Source organism: Mangifera indica, chromosome 17 (genome assembly GCF_011075055.1).
Source record: "Mangifera indica cultivar Alphonso chromosome 17, CATAS_Mindica_2.1, whole genome shotgun sequence".
Taxonomy (NCBI): domain Eukaryota; kingdom Viridiplantae; phylum Streptophyta; class Magnoliopsida; order Sapindales; family Anacardiaceae; genus Mangifera; species Mangifera indica.
In genome coordinates this window covers 10,950,706-10,971,671 of record NC_058153.1, presented here as the reverse complement: position 1 = coordinate 10,971,671, position 20,966 = coordinate 10,950,706, and the positions used below count along the sequence as shown (strand labels likewise).

At 30.8% G+C, this 20,966-nt stretch overlaps 1 protein-coding gene across 1 annotated transcript; it reads right to left on the bottom strand.

Moving 5' to 3' along the window:
* Positions 1–10,673: 10,673 nt before the first annotated feature.
* On the bottom strand, positions 10,674–13,448 carry LOC123200233 (disease resistance protein RPM1-like). Its single transcript, XM_044615385.1, has one exon. It carries the CDS (start codon positions 13,446–13,448, stop codon positions 10,674–10,676), a length of 2,775 nt encoding a protein of 924 aa, XP_044471320.1.
* Positions 13,449–20,966: the final 7,518 nt, after the last annotated feature.

The window sequence follows — 20,966 nt, the reverse complement described above, 5'->3', positions numbered from 1 at the left end:
TATTAAATAATATATATATTTAGAAGTGAATAATTTTAATAAGTTTAAACCGTAATCTAAATTAGACTAAATATATTTTTTCAGTTTAGTTTGAAATTTAAAATAGTTTAGTTTGTTTGAAAGTTTTTTAAATCATTGTTTCAGTTTAATTTGAAAAAACTTTCAAACTATATCAAATTGAACCGTAAATGTCATTGCATGGATTCGATACTCAAAAGGCACAAGCCATACGGCCAATTACATCACAAGCATGCAGGTTGTTTAAAGGTACAACAAAAGTCTTTTCTATACTAAAACAACATAAAGAAAATGAGTTGATTGTTAGCATGATTCTCGAAATCTATTCAACCTCAAACATAAATTTCCTATTATTATGAGACCACTTCCCATGAACACAAAAATTATAATTAAAATGTAATTATTCCACTATTATAAGGAACACACGGTTATCACCACTAAAACTTTTTTGTGATATCATATTTTACATATTTAAGATATAAATATTATTCCAACCTCCCATTCGATGAATTCAAGAGTATGTAAAAATTAGGGATATCTAAAAAACTTCTATCGTGCACTCATTATGGTCTCGCTATTTTTTTCCTATAAATAGCTAAGTAACATATTCATTGACATCGACTTTTGAATTATCGAGCCAACCATATTAAAAATCTCATTACAACTTTATTTTCTTACGCTAAGATACAATTATTATTCAATATACATGTGGTTGATGTTAATTCCATCACCAAAACTATTTAAATGGTGATGATTGACATTTAACATTAAGATTTTATGTATACACAAATAAGATTGGATTTAGATCAAATTGGTATAATTGGTTTGCTAACTCAGCGCAAGTGAATTCAACTTAGATAAACTCAAATTTAAGAGTTTTTATTATTGAACTCGAGTTTGAATTCGAGTTTAGGATTCTTTGGTTAATCAAGTTAACAAATTTGAAAAAGTTTGATTTGAAATGACTAAAACTAAACTGATTTAAACAAGACGTATCAAAAGTACTTTTTTTTTGGTCGATTTTTGGCTTAGTTCTAATGTTGAATTGAGCTCAGTTCAATACTATAATTGAACTTAAATTTGCCATTTTGTACATCAAATTGAGCTAAAAACCTATATTTAGGTTCAATGGTGGACCCATAAGTAAAATTTAAGGGGGTCACAATCAGATAACAAAGTAAATATTATATTAAAATAAAAAAATTATTTGTATTAATAAAATATTCATTAACTAATATTTTTATAATTGTCATCGACGTAATTTCATTTCTTAAAAATATTGTAAAATGATTTCATTATCAAATACTATTAAATGTATCATTCTCTATATAAGCAACTAGGTTGGATCCAAATCAAGTTAGTTTGGTCTCAAAAATTGATTCGGTATGGTTCAACTCAAATTCATTTAGTTTGAATTCAAACCAAATTCAAATAGGAAGATTCGATTCATTTTTTAAATCGAGCCAAACTTGAATTTTGGTATTCGATTTAAGTTTGATTCGAATTCATAGCTTAAATATGTAGTTTGGATTTGTGGCTTAAGTTCGATATGAATTCATGATTCGAATCAGTGACTTAAATTCACGACTTAGATTCGTAATTCAAGTTTATGGTTCATGGACAAAATGACTTTGTTTTATCCAAAGAATGGGTAAAACGATATGGCTTTGTAAAAGAGCTACAAACTCAAACTATGAATCTAATCCACAATTCAAGCCATCGATTCAAATCATAAATTTAAGTTGAATTAAATCAAACCATTTTTTTCGAACTAATCTCAAGCCACTTTAAATTTTGGCTTTGACGAACTCAAACCAAATTGAAGTTAAACTATTTTTTATTCGAATCAAAAGATATTTAAGCTTGGTATGATTTATATCCACCCTTATAAACAATTGAGTTATCATTCATCTATTGATAAATTTATTAAACCACATATGGATTTTTTAAAAAATTTAAAGAGGGTTAAATTTAAATTTTTCAAAATTTGTGGATTTTTTTGAGAAGTCAAGGAGGGTGACCCTGCTCAAATCTGCCACTGCTTAGGTTCATTTGTTTCATATTGAATTAAATTTGAATCGACCCTTAAAAGCTAAGTTTCATCAACACGAAGGTGAATATAATGTTCAAATAAGCGTAATTAGAATAGTATGATAATAAGTCCATTCAAGCGCAACACTTCAATCTACTGCAAACTTGCGCGTGCATCAAGTGACAAAGACTAACAAAGAGCAAGCACAAAAACAGGAGGATGATTGAAAGAAGATAAAACAAATGTTTATAACCAAACAGCCAACTGTCATGTTTAATGCTCACAGTCACACACATCCTCACACCTCAGCCTACCGTGTGTGTGGGCTACGCCGGTTCCTGCTGGGTTGACCCATAAAAAAGTGAAAGCCCACGACATTGTGCTATATCGAACCCTTAATGAAATGGTCTGTGGCCTTGTGACGGGTTCGTTTGGTATTTTATACTAAGGCCAAAGGACTATGTCCCACCCAAGTTTAAGTGTGTTTTTAAAATCACGTAATAAAGTTTGAAAACCCAAAGTCTCACCTATGACGTTACTGCCGTTAAAATTCTCACTTAAAAGGAGAGATAAAATTATCATTTTAATAATATTATTAAAAAATATAAAATTTGTTAACTTTTCCTCCATAAGTTTTAAAAACTAACAACTTAACCCCTAACTAAAGTTTTCTAACTTTGAAAAGTCACATTTTCCCCCTAAATTTTTTCTTCACCTCTCCGGCCATCATCTCTGGCATTGATGACTTCCACTCTCCACCCTAAACCGTTGGTCGATGCACGTAGACAAATTTGGATGAAGAGATCCAGATCTCTTCGTCGACGAAGAGATCTGAAATCTCTCTACCTAGATCTCTTCGTTCTTTGCCAACAAAGAGATCTAGATCTCTTCGTTGGCGAACAAGCTTCGTTGTCGTCCTTTCCAAATTGTAAGAGAAAGTGGCCGGAGGGGAAGAAAAAAATTCAAAGGTTTGGGGGGGGGGGGGAAATGTGATTTTTCAAAGTTTAAAAACTTTTGGAGGGGTGAAATGTTAGTTTTTAAAACTTAGGAGAGAAAAATGTAATAAATTTTATATTTTTTTAATATTATTAATAAAATAACGATTTTACCCCTGTATTTAACTAAAAATTTTAACTCTAGTTGATCAATAGGTGGGATTTCAAGTTTTTCAAACCCTATGAGTATGATTTTGAAATGACACCTAAACTTGGATGGGACAAAATCCTTTGGCCTTATACTAATGAAATAATAATTAAAATTTAGTAATTTATATTTTCTTTTAAATTAATACAATTGACATGCTAACTAAAGAAAACTCTTAATTTTATCGGTGATATCACATTAAGACTTGGTTTTTTTTAACTATGTTTTCTCAATTTACTCGACATTTGAACTGAGATAATTGTTGTTCATATGCATCATGAAGAAGAAAAACCGAGTAACTCAGTACATGGTTGTTAGATAGTGTCACCTCTCATATTTTTGCTTTATATACTACTTTTACCATTTCTTTAATATCTAATAACTTAGTTTCCATTTTCTTTTTCCAATTTTGCTAATTATCATTTTTCTTTAAAATACTTTGGTAATGAAAAAATTGAAATATGTTCTAAATGAAAAATGTGTTAAAACGATTGAGACGACTTCATTTTTTTAGAGTCAGTTGACCATAAATTAGTACAATATAAACACGGTAAGAAAGACCTTATGAAACAAATAAGAACTCTTATTTACTTTTATGAGATCTCTTGTACAATATTTACACTAAATTCATTTCTTATCATTTGAGTCTACAAAAACGAAGTCGTTCTAATTGCTTGCACACCTTTTCCATTTAGAACATATTAAGTTGTTAGAATATTTTGGTAATGAAAAATCTAGTAACAAAATTGGAAGAACAAATTGGAAACTAGGTTGTTAAACATCAAGGAAATGGTGGCAGTAGCAGGTAAAACAAAAAAATGAGTAACATTGTCTGAAGATCATGTGCGTGAGTTTCTCAATTCTTCTTGTTAATGGAGCGTATGAACAACAACTATTTCATATCTCAAACATTGAGTAAGCCAAAAAGACGTAGTTAGAGAAAGCAAGCCTCAATGTGAAGTCATTGACAAAATGAACAATTTTCTTTAATTAGAATATGATAATAAGCAGTAGAAAATGTTTTTATATTATTTGAAAATATATATAAAATGTGATTTGGAGGACTGACCTGCCATTTACGATTCTCGATTTTATTAATTTGTAAAGAAATATAAATTAGTAAAGTTTAATAATTATTTTAAAAATTATTTTATTAATATATAAATACCGAACACACAAAATAATTTAAAAACCAATGAAAATTAACTTGCTAGATAAAATTAAAACTTGGTTAAAATTTAAGAGAGTTTGATATTGAAATTGAATGAAGAAAATGTGGAGGGAGATTGAAAAACTAGGTTTTAGATGTGATTTAAAGAGTAAAGAAGGGGGGTTTACATAAAAAAAAAATTTAAAAAATTTGAAAGGCCAACAAGTTTTGTGGGTGGATGTCGTTCTGTACCTACAAAACCAATTTAAATTCTTTTAAATTCGCTTATACATTTGTGGGCCATGCTGGGTCAACTCATGGGCTTGAAGTTTAAGCCCCTAACCTTTATATAACCCACTACAATGACAAACCATGTTAGGGAGAAGAGACCCGGGTCTAAGGCCCGACTCAATCCTTTTTCCACCTTTATTTCTCAAACACCCTAAAGGTTTGTATGAAAAGCATATTGTGCTTCAATTCCTATTTAAACATGATCCTAGAAGTGTTTGTGGCCTAATGTAATGTGATTTATTTGATTTTTAAATTATAACTTCAACCATACATGTATGATTATGTCACCATAAACACTTTTAGCTAGTTCTGGGAGTATATGAAGGACTTAAGATCTTCTTTTGCTGACCCTGCTACATAAAAGATCACCAAGTCTTGCTGATGAGGACATCTTAGCTATATAATTATAACTCTGTAAATTTCAATCCATGTATCAATCATGTTGATCCAATTTCCCATAAAAGGTAATTGGATATGCATTGCTAATCTATATTACGAGATGGTTGAAGCCTGCCTAGGGATTACATTGAACAAGTAAGATTAATCCCTATTGGTCTCATAGATTTAGCTATAGAAAAAAAGGGGTTGACTTTATGCTTTCATGCTTCAAACACTTATTTCTTTACTTATCTTTGCTGATTTTCTTAGAGTTTTGTCTTCTGTTGGTCAATCAGAGTGAGGAATATCTTCACTGGTTAGTAAGATGGTAAATTACTTAATTTTGAGAGTCTTCTATTATAGATGGTCTAGTGTGCTCTTGTGGCTTTCTAGATTAGTTGGTAAGGGTGTATGCTTTCTTACCATTGTAGCAAATAGGATTATGCACTCCATGTGGGTGCAAGGAGGTGTTTCGTACTGAAATGTCTTTCCTAATGTAGGTGTTCCAAACAACTCTCTTTGGGTTTGTTGCATCCTTAGACAAACTTGATGCTTGAGTCCTGCCTTATCTCAAGCCTTAAACTCCTGTTAATGAATATTGTTAGACAGTCACTTGTGTCTTTGGTGTTGAGGTGAGAGCTTCTTTGAAAGAATTCTTGGGATGTTTCTTGTGGGCTTGACATTTTTATCAAACCTCACTTTTTTCCTACGATTAAAGTGTTGTGGTAAGCTAATGCAGTTTTTAGTTTTTTATTTGGTTATCTCTTACAGATGATTTCTGACATATGTTTGTGTTTACAACTTTTAGAATTGTTCTCTTTCTCTCTTGAGAGGATTCAATCCTTATAAAAGGGATGTGTGGAGTGTGGTTGTAACTGACAACTCTAAGGAAGTACTTATGTGATCAAAACCATGACAATTCTAGAGATAAATTAAAATCTACTTTTGAATATATTATTATACTTGTTGAAGGGGTTGTATCTTAGAAATATGTTAAATAGTCATTCTTAGCATCTTCAATCATGTATATTAAATTTTATAACTTACTATAGAACAATATCTTAGATTGTGTGGTTGAAGGATTACATTTTTAAATTACTCGTTGTTGATTCTATTTCTAGACACTTTATGATTTATTGTGATAGTACTATAACTGTACTTTTCATTAAGAATTACAAGAGCACTAGTTTATCAAGACACATGAAAAAGAATTATCTTACAGTTAAGAGCATCATAAAAAGGTAACATTATGGTATAATACATATATACAATTTAAGTCTCTAACTAGAGGATTAAGACTTGTGGTTTTTAAAGTTTTGTTGAATATGAGGATGTTTAGGGTCTGTTGATATCTAAGGGTAGTGCGAGTTTTATAATTTGTTGACTTAGTCACAGTTTTTTTATGATTAACTTAACAATTTTTTTTAATCATGATCCTATAGATATACTCATTTGTAGATGAACAAATGCACATTTATATGTTTATTGTACAAAAATGTGTTTTAAGACAAATTTTCTTTTTGAGTATGATAGTTGTATGTATATGTTTCATGATATCTTAAGTAAATTTAAAATATATACACTTAATTGGAAGTACTTGTTTTATTAAAAGCGAATGAATTTTTCACATTTTTTTTGAAATATAAAGGTTCAAAGAAATTATAAAGAAGACCGTAATTACTTAATTGATTGTTACTCATGTCGCACTCCAAGATAGCTTATTTGTGTTGATTTAATTATTATTAATCATGATAATAGACAATAATATATTGGTAGCTAATATTGGCAATATCGTAATTTGTTATTGGTAATCATATTAATTAGATTAAAAATTGTAGTATTATTATTGAATTATATTGTTTTCTATATAAAAATGACTTTTAAAGTTAAAATGTTGCTCAGGTGTTAAAATCGTTTTTCCCTTCAAAATAAAATAAAAATAATTAATATCACCCAAGTTAAAGATTATTAGATTTTTTTTTTTCTATTGTTGGCTTATGTTAATTATAATTTTAGTTTAATAAAACCTAGTAATTGAATAATTTAATAACAATTTATAGATAAATTTAAGTGAACAATAAGTATAAATCCAAAATACTTTATCGATAATAATCTCATCAGACAACATTAATATGACTCTTAAGATTTATTCATTATATAATGAGGGTCAATAACTCACTATATATTTGTTGGGTTCCCTTTCAAAACAATTTTACTATTTGAAAACCGACATTCAAGGAAGTTAGGAAGACTTGTGTAATACCCTTAGATACGTTTCAAGGGCATTTATATCTTTTGACCCTGTTTCGAGATATTTCCAGTTTAAATATATATGTTCACATGTGTGTGTATGTGTTTATATATATATATATATATATATATATATATATATATATATATATATATATATATATATATATATAAAGAAATACAAAAAAGAAAAAGAGAAAAAGATCATATAAAGAGAGAAAAGTAAAAAAAGAAGACAAAACAAAGAAACTTCAAGGCTTTTCCATCATCTTCCCGTCCATTCCAACAACCAACATTCTTCATGCTATTTTCTTTTGTTTTGTGAAGATAAAGGAAAATAAGAAAAGGAAACAAAGAAGCACTTTGGAAGCCTTGGTAACCAAAAGATCTTCTTCCTTTCCCTTTACTTATGTTTATATGCATGTTATGTGAGTATGTTAGTGTGTTTTGGTGTTGATTTAAAGTGGTTTTGGTGATAAAGGAAACAAAACAAAGAGAAGGGGGCCAACTTGTAAAGATTTGACTTGAAATAAGGTAAGGGATATTATCTTTGATTGTTTCATGTTTTATGCTTTTGGTTCCTTAGATCTATATTATAAATGATGATTTTGAAGTTGAGAAATGTTGTTTTGCCATTTGGGGTATCTATGTGTGTGATTTTGTTCATGGTAGAGAGTTGGATAATATTTACAGTTTTGTCACTGACTTCGTCCCACCTTTTGGCTACCTTATCGGATGAATCATGAGTGCTATTATAGCTTGTTGGAAATCTCTTTGAATCCTATTTTCAATGATATATAGTTTGTATGAATTAGAGACCATTTGGATTATTAAATTGAATGAACAAAAAAACTGTCTTACCAAATGAACAGTGAAGACCGTTTTTTGCCACTGAATTCATCTGGCGTTTTGGCTGCCTTATTTGATGAATCATGAGTGCTATTATAGCTTGTTGGAAAGATCTTTGAATTCTATTTCCAATGATATATATCTTGTATAAATAAGAGATCATTTGGACTGTTAAATATTATATGAACCAAAAGGATTACTTTACCAAATAAACAGTGAAAACAATTTTTTGCCACTGATTTCATCTCACGTTTTGACTATCTTATCTAATGAATTATGAGTGCTATTATAACTTGTTAGAAATCTCTTTGAATCCTCTTTTCAATGATATATAGGTTGTATAAATTAGAGACCGTTAGGACTGTTAAATTATGTGAAAAGAAGGCTATCCTACCACATGAATAGTTTGTGAACAGTATTTCATAGTTTCTGGAAAGAGAGAAAAGGAGGAGAAAAAGGAAAGGAAGAAAAGAAAAGAAAAGAAAGGAAAGGAAAGGAAAGGAAAGAAATGAGAGAGAAAGAAAAGAAGAAGACAAGAAAGAAAAACAAGAAAAGGAATTTGGGGCTCAACATTCAAGGGTTATCTCAAGAGTATGGTTTGGTGAGTTATGGATAGTTTTAGATGGAAGCAAAATTAGTAAGATATAATACATGCATGCATGCTATGAATGATAAGAGGGCACTTTACATTACAACGCTCGCAGTAGGGTATGTCTGTAGTAGGACACATTTATAGTAAGACACAGACCCACAATAGGGTCCGCTCACAGTAGAACATAATTTAGATTTAAAAATGGTGTTGTGAGAGAAAAGAAGAGAGATCAAACTTAGAAAAGTGTCAAATCCCTATAGTCAGCTTCTAGAAAGCATCAAATAGATACCAGATGGGACAAAGTATGACCCAAATAGTAAAGAATGAACTAGATTATCCCCTTGATCTCCTATGAAGGTTATGATATAGGGTTAAGTTCCGAGAGTGAGTTAGAACAAAAAATGAGATAGTTTACTTAATTCATTCCCCTTACTGAGTGTTCTTATCTCTCACTTCCTTTTCTTTCATGATTGCAGGTACAGGTAATCGAGGTAGCCGCAAGGCAGGGTCAGGTCAGTGAACCTAGACTGGGGCTGGTTACTTATGGTTTTTGTTACATACATATGATACTGTTGATTTTTGAATCTATACAAATAGTTGTATAGTTATATTTAGGGGCATGTATATGATTTCTCCTTACTCTTAGATGTTTCAGATGAGTTTTCATATTAGATATATACATCTTTTGTTTGCTTCCAGATTTTCAGTTTTCTTAGAATAATTTCTAAATACTTTTAGTGATGCATTCATTTTAAACTATTTAAAAAAAAAATAAACGCTTCGGATATTAATTCATCACATTTCTCTTTTGGTGGGTTGTACTCTTGGGGAGGATGTTACAACTTGTCACTCAAATGCTAATAATTTCAAGAGTTTTACCAATCCAACAAACTTAACACTTGGGGGGAGGGAAGGGTACGGTAATATATCTTTTAATACTTATATTATTTTGTTTAATTTATAAGTAATAAAATATTCTAGTAATATTTTATTATCAATAGTGATATGACAAGTAAACAAGTGGTAATCTTATTACCATTTTTACTTTAGGTATTAAAATATTATGAAGGTAATATCTATTTTATCATAATTATATTTTTATTTTTTAATTTTTTAAGATAAAATTACCTTTATTTTCTATTAATATAATACGTAACATAAAAAATATTTTTAAATAATTACACCTAAAGATATTTAAGTAAAATAATATACTGGTATTATTTTATTACATATAACCAAATACAATGATTATTTATATCAATGAAGGTTTATCAAATTTTATTAAATATAATAATAATTTGTTTCTATTATTCTTCTATGTAATCTATGTTCAAGATAATTTTTTTAATTTTGATAATAAAATATTATCCAAACCAAACACACACTTAAAGTACTCTTATAACCCTACACTAATTTCATTCAATATTTTATAGCTTATAACTAAACCCCCTTGATTGATTTGTTTTAATTGTTCATCTAAAGAGTTGTTTGGTTTTAGAGATTTAAAGATTACTTTGATAATTTATCTTTTATTACTTAACTTATCTTATTTGGTTTGTCAATAATAAAATATTATGGTAATCTTCTATTACAAATGCTGACGTGACAATTAATATATGTTGTAATCTGATTGCCACTTTCACCTTAAGTATTAAAATATTACTAAGATAATTTTGATTTTATTATAATTATATTATTATTTATTATTTTTTGAGACAAAAATAAATTTATTTTTAATTAATATAATAAATAATATAAAAAATATCTAAAAATAATTATATTCAAAAATATTTAACTAAAATAATTTACTATTATTTTTTTCCTACTTTTAACAAAACATAATAATTGTTTATATCTAACAAATTTTATTAAATATAGTAATCATTTATACATAATAATTTTATAAGCAATTTATCTTTAAGATAATTTCTCTATTTAAATAACAAAACATTACCCAAATCAAATGACTTCTAAATGAAATCTTCCATAAGCTTCCCATCCCCGTCTCTCCAGTAGGTTGAATTCACTTTAGGAATGTGTGCAACTCTCCAGTAATCTTCACCTCCTTCATCTCGGCGAATCGTCTTCAGCAATTTATGTGGCAAGTCAAAAAGCCCTAGCATTTTCAACTGGCTCAGATGCTCAATTCCCACCGGCACCTTCTGCAACGACTTACACCCCAGAATTCTAAGCTTTTCAATGCACGACATTGCTCCCTTTTGTATTTCCACAAATCTCAGCCCTTCAAACTTGTACAAACCTAGTAGCTTCAGCTTCTTGAACCCACCAGCCATGAAGCAGAGCATGTCTCCATCGTATACTTGAACCAGTTCGAGATGAACAAGATTAGGAAGATCTTGCAGAAACACCAGCGGATCTTCCTTCAATCTACTCCATCTTAGTTTAAGTTTCACCAAGCTGTGAACATAAGTTAGCCAATGAGGTAAACTCTCCAACCGTCCTGTTAAGTAGATTCTTTGAAGGAGCTGAGGTGGATGGTGAAGGTGCTGAAGATCAATAATCTCGCTCTCTTCTGTTGAAGTTATCGATAATGCGCGAAGGTTTGTCAGATGTTCAATAGACGAACACAATATTTTCCCATCTTGTTTTCTCAACTTTATAATTCCGAGTCTTTTAAGTTGAGTTAATTTGCCAAGATCTTGTAGCGTCCCAACATGGTTTGCCTCGATAAAACTGAGTTTCTGTAAAGACTGAAGAACACCAATCTTCTCTAGACTTTTGAAGCCATATTTAAAAGTAGCAAAAGTCTCATATTCATATCGGTAAACCATGAGATGACGAAGCTTTTTGAGGTTGAGTATCTCTGATGGCAATTCAGTGACATAGGCATGTTTAAGATCTAAGGTCTCCAGGTTCTGAAGCTTCCCTATATATCTTGGAATCGTTTTCAACTTGGTGTCCCTCAAACTCATGTACTTCAAATAATACAAGTTCATAACTTCAATGGGAAATTTTGTGACTGGTGTGCCTCGCATGTCCAGGACGCCTAGAAGCTTGAACCCACTTGGAAAAAGTAAGTGCAAGCGTGGCATTTCATCTATCCCAAACATGAACAGAGAACGCAATTGAGAAGCGTTGACAAACCTGTTTTGCTGAACATTTTGCAGTGTATTGTGAACTGATAATCGTCGAACTTTATCTGGCCATAGTGCGTTCTGATTCATGTGTTCTTTAGCTATGGCTGAAATGTTGTGCTCTCTGGACTTTGTTTTAATGATTTCCCTCAGAAAGTCGTGGATTCTACAGGCATTGACTCTTCCATCGCTTGTTGCTCCAGCCACTTCCATCAGGCTTCTGTTCAAAAGCTCGCTGAGGTACTCCTGCGCAACTTCTTCCACTGTCTTTCCTTCTTTCGCTTCAACAAATCCTTCTGCCGTCCACAATCGAACCAGTCTCATTGGTTCGATTAAATGATTCCCCGGAAAGATGCTCAAGTAAAGAAAACATGCTTTCAAATGGCATGGCAAATCATTGAGGCTGAGTGAAAGCACTTTTTTCAAATTCTGGAGTTTGTCATTGCCTTCAATCTCAGCACCAAGACTCCGATGAACTATTTCCCATTCATCAATCCTCTGCCTATCTTTCGCAGCCAAAACTCCCCCAATCGCCACTATTGCAAGAGGAAGTCCTTCACATTTCTTCAAAATACACCTACAAATTCCCTCCAGGTGTGGAGGACAAGCTTTTCCATGAAATGTTTTGGTGCAAAAAAGAATCCAGGACTCTTCAGGAGGCAATGGCTGCAAATTATAGAGCCAACCTTCGGATTCCAACCGAGAAGTGAAGGCTAAATCAACTTTACGCGTAGTGAGCATCACTCGGCTGCCACAATTATTGGTGGGCAAAGCATATTTCACCGCATCCCAATCATTTATATGCCACACATCATCAAGAACAATCAAATACCTCCTTTCCTGAAGAAAATCCTTCATTATTTTCTTCAACCCATCACTACTCATCGTCTCCACAGCCTTCGGAACCGATTTCCTAATTGCTTGAAAAAGCTGCTTAAGCATATCTTTAAGAAGCTCCTCCATCTTGAAGCTTCTTGAAACAGTGATCCAAGCACGGATATTGAAGTGTTTCTTAACTTGTCTATCATCGTAGACTTGTTTCGCCAGAGTTGTCTTTCCCATTCCTCCCATCCCCGCCAGAGAAACCACTTGACGGCCTAAGCCACCGCCCACTAGCAACTCAGCCACCTTCTCTTTAGGCCCATCAATGCCAACCAAGTCAGTCTCGTCCAAAAGAAGAGCGTCCCCATGACGGTCATTCCATGAATTCGCCAAACTCGAACCTGCCTGTTCAGCTGCTCGGAATTTTTTACGGAGTCTGAGGTTTCCCTCGTAAATACTCTTGATTCTTGAGTTGATGCCTTGGATTTCATACGCTATTCGATAACGAGCCTTCATGTTCTTGACACAACACGAAAGCTTGTGAAGAAAGCCGTAGAAACCATCGCCGTGGTTGTGAGTAAGAAGGAGAGTGAACTCGTCTAAAGCATCTTCGATATCGTGAGCTACATCTCTGATTTGCTTCACCCAAATTTTGACTTCTTCGTCGGTTTCTTCTAAACAATCGGCGCTTCTCAAGAACACCTTCATGCGCTCCAGTTCTGTTCTCACATAAACAACTTCTTCACGAACACCGTTCATCATTTGCACTTCGTTTGAGAAGAATGGTATAAGCTTATCGAGTACAAACTTCACGGCAGTTTCTGCCATGAGAAGTGGCAGTAAAAGTATCTATAAATTGTTGTTTCAAAGAAGAAATACAAGAAAAGTGGATGCAAATTAAGGTTTGAAAGAAGAAATACAACTAAAAGTAGCTGCAGTTTGTGGTTTCAAAGAAGAAAGAAATTGAACTAATCAAGGGGGGAGTTCTTTCAAGGATTTATATAATCGCTCATCCTGGCTTCTGAGGCTACTTTCGTGTTAATTCCGCCAGTAATGTCATGGTGATGTTACAACCAAGCGAAATTTAAGCTAAATTATATAAGTCAAGAAAATAATTAATGATTTTAATTGGCCAAAAGACTTAATATCACTCAAGTTTTGGTAATTTTATATTTCAAAAACACAAAGTAAAACCTATCTGACTAACCACAAAAAATATTTAAAAAACTAAAACTTTATGTCATTTCTTTCCCTTAGTTAAAAAATTTAACAATTTTCTCTCACTTGAAGTTTAAAAAGTTATCTTTTTCCTAAAGGATTTTTTTTTTCTCTTCTCTAGTCATCTTCTCCATTCCGATCAATAGCTAACATTTGCCACCCATCTTTCCATTCCAGTCGCTTGGGAGGTGTTGTCGACAGTCAAAGAAATGGATATAGATGATTCGTCTTCATCCATCCAAATTATACTCAGATTGATGAAGACGAATCATCTTCATCTATTTGAAGACATCATTTTTGTCTGTGCATCAGATAAAAACAATTTAATTAATTAATTAAAAGTGAGTACATATAATAAATTAAAACATTTAATTAATTAATTTTATAATTTGATAATATGAAAAAAATTATCATAGTGTAATATTAACATGGAGAATATTTTATAACAAACACACACACAAAAAATTAACTGAAGAGATTAATTTTAACTAAACACAATATTAATTTATAATAAATAATCTTTTAAGGGTATTTAAATAAATAATATATCAGTACTTTTATATGGATAAACACAATATTAATTTCAATAAAAATATATGTTCTCACTTTTAATATATAAATTTATATATGTTATATTTTGATTAAATAATTTTAAAATAATAATAAAATAATATCCAATTATATAATGACACACATAAGTATGAATTTATTTATGTACTTAAAATAAGTACATATAATTCTATTGTATTAATTTATATCTATTACTCTTTAAAATAATCTATATTAATTATAATTTTTTATTTTTAGTAATAAAAGTTCACCCAAATTAACCGCCTCTTGAAAGTAAATTGAATTTTTCTACATGGCAAAATAAGCTGGAAGTTACTTGGTTTCCACTGGAGCATCTCAAGATACAAATTTAATACTATGTGTCGACGTGTCTTTGATTTAGAATTACCAAAAAATAATTCTATGTAATTGGTGGTTGGTGTTGTGTTATATGTTTACTGACATTTACTTTGGAGTATTGTAGTGACTTCTTTGTTTCTTGGTCGGGAAGAAACCAAATGGAGTGTTGTAGTGGATAGAACACGTAGATGACAAGGAAATACTTCATATTATAAATCAACCTCCCGAAGAAGAGGAGGAAATTTAATGAAGATGGTGTTGCTCTGATTTCACTCAAGATAGAGGAGGTGGCAGGTAGACTTGGGAAAGATCAACACACTCAGCTATTCTGATATGGCAGGATACGAAAAAAAAAAAAGATAAGGTTAACTTTGTTACATGAAATTTATTTCGAGTGAATTTGACATGATTTAAAATTAAATCGGACAACATTAAAGTTTACATTGAATAAATTCGAATGTTTTTGATAATTTTTCTTTTAATAAAATTTATTAAAAATAAATTATAGAAATGTTAAAACACAATATCAATAATAGTTAAAATCTTTATATATTGTATATAGTTGTAATTTTATATAATTGTAATTATTCATATTATTTTTTATTTATATTTAAATATTTTAATTCATTATTAAGTAGGATGAATATGATTTGGATAGTCAGATTATTGATATGTTTAAAGGTTTTAGTATGAAATTTTTAGACTAATTATAAACAAGACAAAATTTTATATGGTATATTTTATTAATAGTAAAGTGAGATAATTTAGTAAAGAAATTAAAATGGTAAAAACACTTTAGAGAATGAAAATAATATATAATTTTATATCAATTTGAGTCGTATTGAATCAATTCGAATATTAAAGAGTTGAGTTAGAGTTAAAAAAATTTAATATAATTCTAATTCGAATCAGATTAAAGTTGAAAGTCTTTTATATAAAACTTAAATTGATATAATACAAATACGATTCGATGATATAAACTATTAAGTCTAGTGAGAGACATTGTGAGAAAATATCACATTTAACAATAATGTAGCGTGAATGTAGAGTCAGTCATCTTGATCTTGTGTTTAGCCATGGATGACTGCAAGTGACAAAGCTGCTTGGAAAATGTCAAGTTGCAGAACTTAAACATCAATAGGTTAACTTCACCGTTTTTCACAAGGTCGACTATTCAATAAAGTTACTGAATATCAATTCTTCAAGTTGACATCTGCTTCCAACTTGTTGCTTATTCATTTATCTATTTTAAGTTCTATGTACGGTTTCTTTTAACCAGACACCGAGGCTTTTATAAATGTATTTGTTTGAGTATTCAAATAATGTATTATTATTTGTGTGGGTATATGCCAATACTCACAAATAAAAAATGCAACACTTCATTTTATGGACTTTTATAAGGCTACTGGGCAGTGTATACGTTTGTCCTTATTGATAATTAACTATATAAAACTATAACTATCATATATATAAATAATAGTAGTATTACATGTATAAATAATGACAAACTATTATATAATAAGATGGTTAAAAGTTAAAGATAAAACAATATTCAATTATATAGTAATACATTATATATATAGTTTTATTATATAAACACATCTTGGACTTCAATACAATATTTATTTGTTATACAATATTAGATGTTAGATATCAACTATACGACTTATTATACAGAATTTTATAAATAAATTTACATTGAATAAAACTTGTTGATGTAAATATATTGAAATATTTATTAAATCTTTTTACATATTTATTTGAAAAATTATCAATTAGGATAGAGACTTTGAGACACGACAATGGGTCATGTCGAGTCAGGTTGAATCGACTTTTGCATGATCTACCATGTTTGCAGGTTATGTTGGGTCTAGGCCTGCACAATAGTGGGCCTTTAGTATCGAACAACCCACATAAAAAGTAAAGGCCCATGACACGGCTTTATCTATATAGGTTTATGTTGTGCCGAGCACTTAACAGACTGGCTCAAGGGCCTTGTCGTGGATGGCTCTCCTCTTGAGCAACATTTTAATGGCTGAATCTCCTCATTTTTCTTTTCTCTTTGCAAAAACCATTCCAAGGCTCAACATGATAATTACAAACATAAAAGCAGACATATTACTTACTACAATTAGGTCACAGGAGGGATCAACAATACATAGGGCACCATGCTTATGCACCTAAAGTTTTAAAATATTTAACACCTTTAAGGTCCCAAAATCATGCTCTGATACCAAAAATATAATATCTCATCTCCAGATCATACCCCTAAGAGTAATTTACTAGGATGACGTATCATGTACGCCATAAAATTTTCATAAATGCATTTATCAAAAAAAAATTTTTTTTATGAAAATGCCTCAATGATTCTATTAAAATAAGAAACTTTGTCAAAGGTGTCATAAAATGTCAAATGTCCAACTAACACCTCAAATTGCTAAGAAACATAATAATGTGCATGGAAAAACCCTAAAATAGAATTAAAATAAATAAATAAGACATCTACTATGGTGGTCCTATTGTCAGTGAGTTGATTTGCTAGCCTCCCCGCTTGCCCACTATCATGTCTACCTACAATCAACAAGAAACGCATGAATGACCAGACACCCAGTAAGCACATAATTAATTGAGCATTCTTGGAATATCCCTTTACAACCCAGTTGTCTCTATGTATATAATTCAATGTCCCAGACACTTGCCAAGTGGACATCTTATCACCTCTTATAATTAATAGCTCATTGCTCATAATATGCTTGAGTGGGACGCCTCAGACGCCTCTTACACTTTATCGAAGATCAAGAGATGCCTCTTATAACTCGTACACTAATGAAACGAACGTCTTGGATGTCTCTTATCTTTAATTCAATAGGAATGGATGTTCTAAACATCTCTTAACATCACGAAGAGCAAAAAATTTCTAGGTTTTTGGTACGACATGTCTTCCCACTTTGAGGGATGGTCATTCCTTCCATTTAAGAGAGACAATCGTTCCAGTATAAGTAGGGATGTCAATTTTTCTCTAACCTAACCCACATGTACCCTAATTACCAAACTACCCTTATAACATGTCTGTGACTCATCCTTTACCTTGCGATGGGACAGTCGTCCCTCTCCTAAGGGGATGGGCATCCCTCAGCTCTGTAACTTTTAAAGCCTCGTTGTTTCCAATGGTGACTCAACAATTTGAACCACTAGAAACGTCTTAGCCCTCCACTAATGTTCCTAATTCTAGAAACCAACTTTCAATTACCAACATTATCCTATAACCTTGCAACATCATATAATCACTGAAAATATACCACACACACTTATCGTAATCTTATCAATTCATACCAATGCGCTAATCAACAACTAATCACGACAATAACAACAACCTAAACTACATATAAATTTATGAAATCACACCCAAAACATGCTATAACTTAATTAATGAATAGGAAAGGGTGCCTATCTCTCCTTCGGCATTATGCAAGTCTTCATGCGGCAAGATTCTGATAGTGATCCTTTCCTCCGGCAACTCCTAACACTCTCAAGTCCTTGCTACACTTTCTAATTAAATGGAAATTCAGGTTAATATGCATAACCCTAATCAAGGTGGAAAGAGGAGTTTTATAGTTGTTGGAAAACACGCCTAGGACAGTTTCCCTTTTAGTGGGATGGGCTTTCCCATGATACGCACCACAAAAATTATGTGAGCATGATTTGAATTTGCTAGCTCTATGGATAAGTGTCCTAGAGATAGGAATGAGCATCCCATAGTTTGACTTTTTCTTTGATTTTGAAAATTCAATGCAATAAACCTCCTAAAAGACTTGGATCATGTCAAATGATTAAATTACCCTTGAGCATACATGAGGTTACTACAAGAATTGTCAGAGTTGGAAAAAGAATCACAATGAGATGAGCTCCAATGCCAACACTGATTGCCAATTAAGCTATTTGTTTCAATTTGAATTTAACTCATTTGAGTCCAATAATACTCTAAACTTGAATGAGCCAGATTGAAACTAACCGATTCGTTCAGTTGTACCTAATAAACTTGTTAAAATTTTTAGTAACATTTGTACCATTTAATTTGTCTTTGAGACATAAAGACCCTTAAAGGACTAAAATGTTTAAATAATTCTACTGGACAATAAATATCAATTTTCAGGACCAAAAATAAATTCTCCATAATAAACTCCATTAATGAAGATTTAGGTGAGTCATAATCATAATAAAAAGCAAGTGTTAAAGTTTTATAACTACTTTAAAAATCATACACATCCAAATACATTTGAGTACTGAGAAACTCAAGCCTTTCTCAGTTTTACTTAGGGATGGCAACGGGAAGGGGTAGTGAGTGGATCTCAATCCCTATCCCCATTCATGTATGAGATATCAATTCTTATCCTAGGCTCGTTTTTGTTACATGAATGAAAATGATTATCTATAACCCCCCTGCAAAGAAAAATCTTCTTCTTGTATCTTATAAACACAATATAAATATTTTAAATAATAAAATTAAGTAAAATTAAAACCAACCCATTATTTTAAATGTCACAAATATAATATATTAACCATTTTAATATACATAACAAAAACCTAAATAAATTTGAAAAAACATAAATAATCTATAACTATAAATATATATTAGTATTTTAAATAAATATATTAATATAAAGAGACTAGGACAGGGACGAGGGTGGGGTGGGTCGGGGCAGAGAGGGGACATATGTATCCCTGTCCTCGATTATGGAAATTTTTATCATCTTAGTCCCTTTCCCTTTTCCTTGTTTCTATTGGGGAACTATTTCCTTGTTAGGGTCGGAATCCCTAAAATCGGATTGAAATTATTATCTCTAGTTTTATTTCTCATATTCTCCTCCATTTCAATCCAATTCATCCCCATTTCTTCTTCTCCCAATTCAGAACTGTATCCCCTTTTTCATAATTCTGAAACTTGCTGCGGGACTGTTGTTTGAATCTTGATTGATACAACGAGTTTTTGTGCCGTTTTGGAGGAAAGATGACGAGGATAGTAAGATCTGTTCGCCACTTTCGTTCAACTCTACGAGGTCAAAATCGTATTTTTAGGAGAGGCAAATGCTCGATTGAGAAAAATCATAATCAGTTTCATGGTGGTTTTGGGGTAGAGTTATTTGCACTAATGTAGAAAAAATTAATGGAAGTTTACGGCAAAACGCATTTGTGGTTTCCAGAGCTTTGTCTACTGAAACTGCTCCTAAAGAAATTGTTTCAGGTTGGTTTTCCATTCTCGGTATTGGATTTGTTTTCTTTTTTAAGTTTTGATGTTTGGGATGCTTTTTTTATGAAGTGCTTCTGTAGAAAGAGGTGTATATATATTTTTTAAAAGAAGTGCTTTTGTAGAAATATTCATTATTTAATATTATTAAATATATATTTAATAAATATATTTTGAATTTTATTTATTTATACTGACATCATTTAGGGTAATTAATTATTTTAATATTTTTTATTTGATTTATATAAATTAAACAACTATTTTTTTTTTTACCATATAATTATAGTCAAATTTCTAGATTTCTAAGTAATTGGATAGGTGCTATGTTGATCGATCAACCACTTTGTGTATTTTTAAATAGTTGATCAAATACTATATCAACCAATTAACCACTATATTATAATTATATAGTAATCATCTCATCATCTACATCCCAAACTGGGTCAAGGGTTTGCTGTGTTTGTTAAAAAATGACCAAATGACTAACCCTCATCTAAGGTTTGATAAGACCACAAAGTTTCATCCTTGCAATTTGAAAAAACTGAATTCTCATTTATGAGTTATTTCTGTTAGTGAATTTTATTTAATTTTCTTAAAAATGATTGTTTGTTTTCTTTATTAAAATTATAAAATTGTTATTAATGATTAATATAAATGTTAATTTTTCAATCATATCATATACACCCCTAAATTTTCAATCATATCATATACCAGTTTGAACATTTACAATTTAGAGTCTTAAAAAATATCAAAGTTTTGACCAAATTTAAAGTGTATCAAATACACCTCTAAACTTTAAAAAGTTTCAATCATCACTGCAAAAAACTGTCAAATTGGCTATGATAGAAGAAAGTTGTCATTATAAAAAATGAAAGAGATATGATTATTATGAGAAGAGAGAGATAAGACATGCACGATCATAGATGACAATAGATTTAGTTGACTTTTCAAGAGAAAAATTTTGTGATTACTAA

Bases quoted from the DNA above. Each gene is read 5' to 3' on its own strand.
- LOC123200233 (XM_044615385.1), bottom strand. From the start codon at position 13,448: ATGGCAGAAACTGCCGTGAAGTTTGTACTCGATAAGCTTATACCATTC.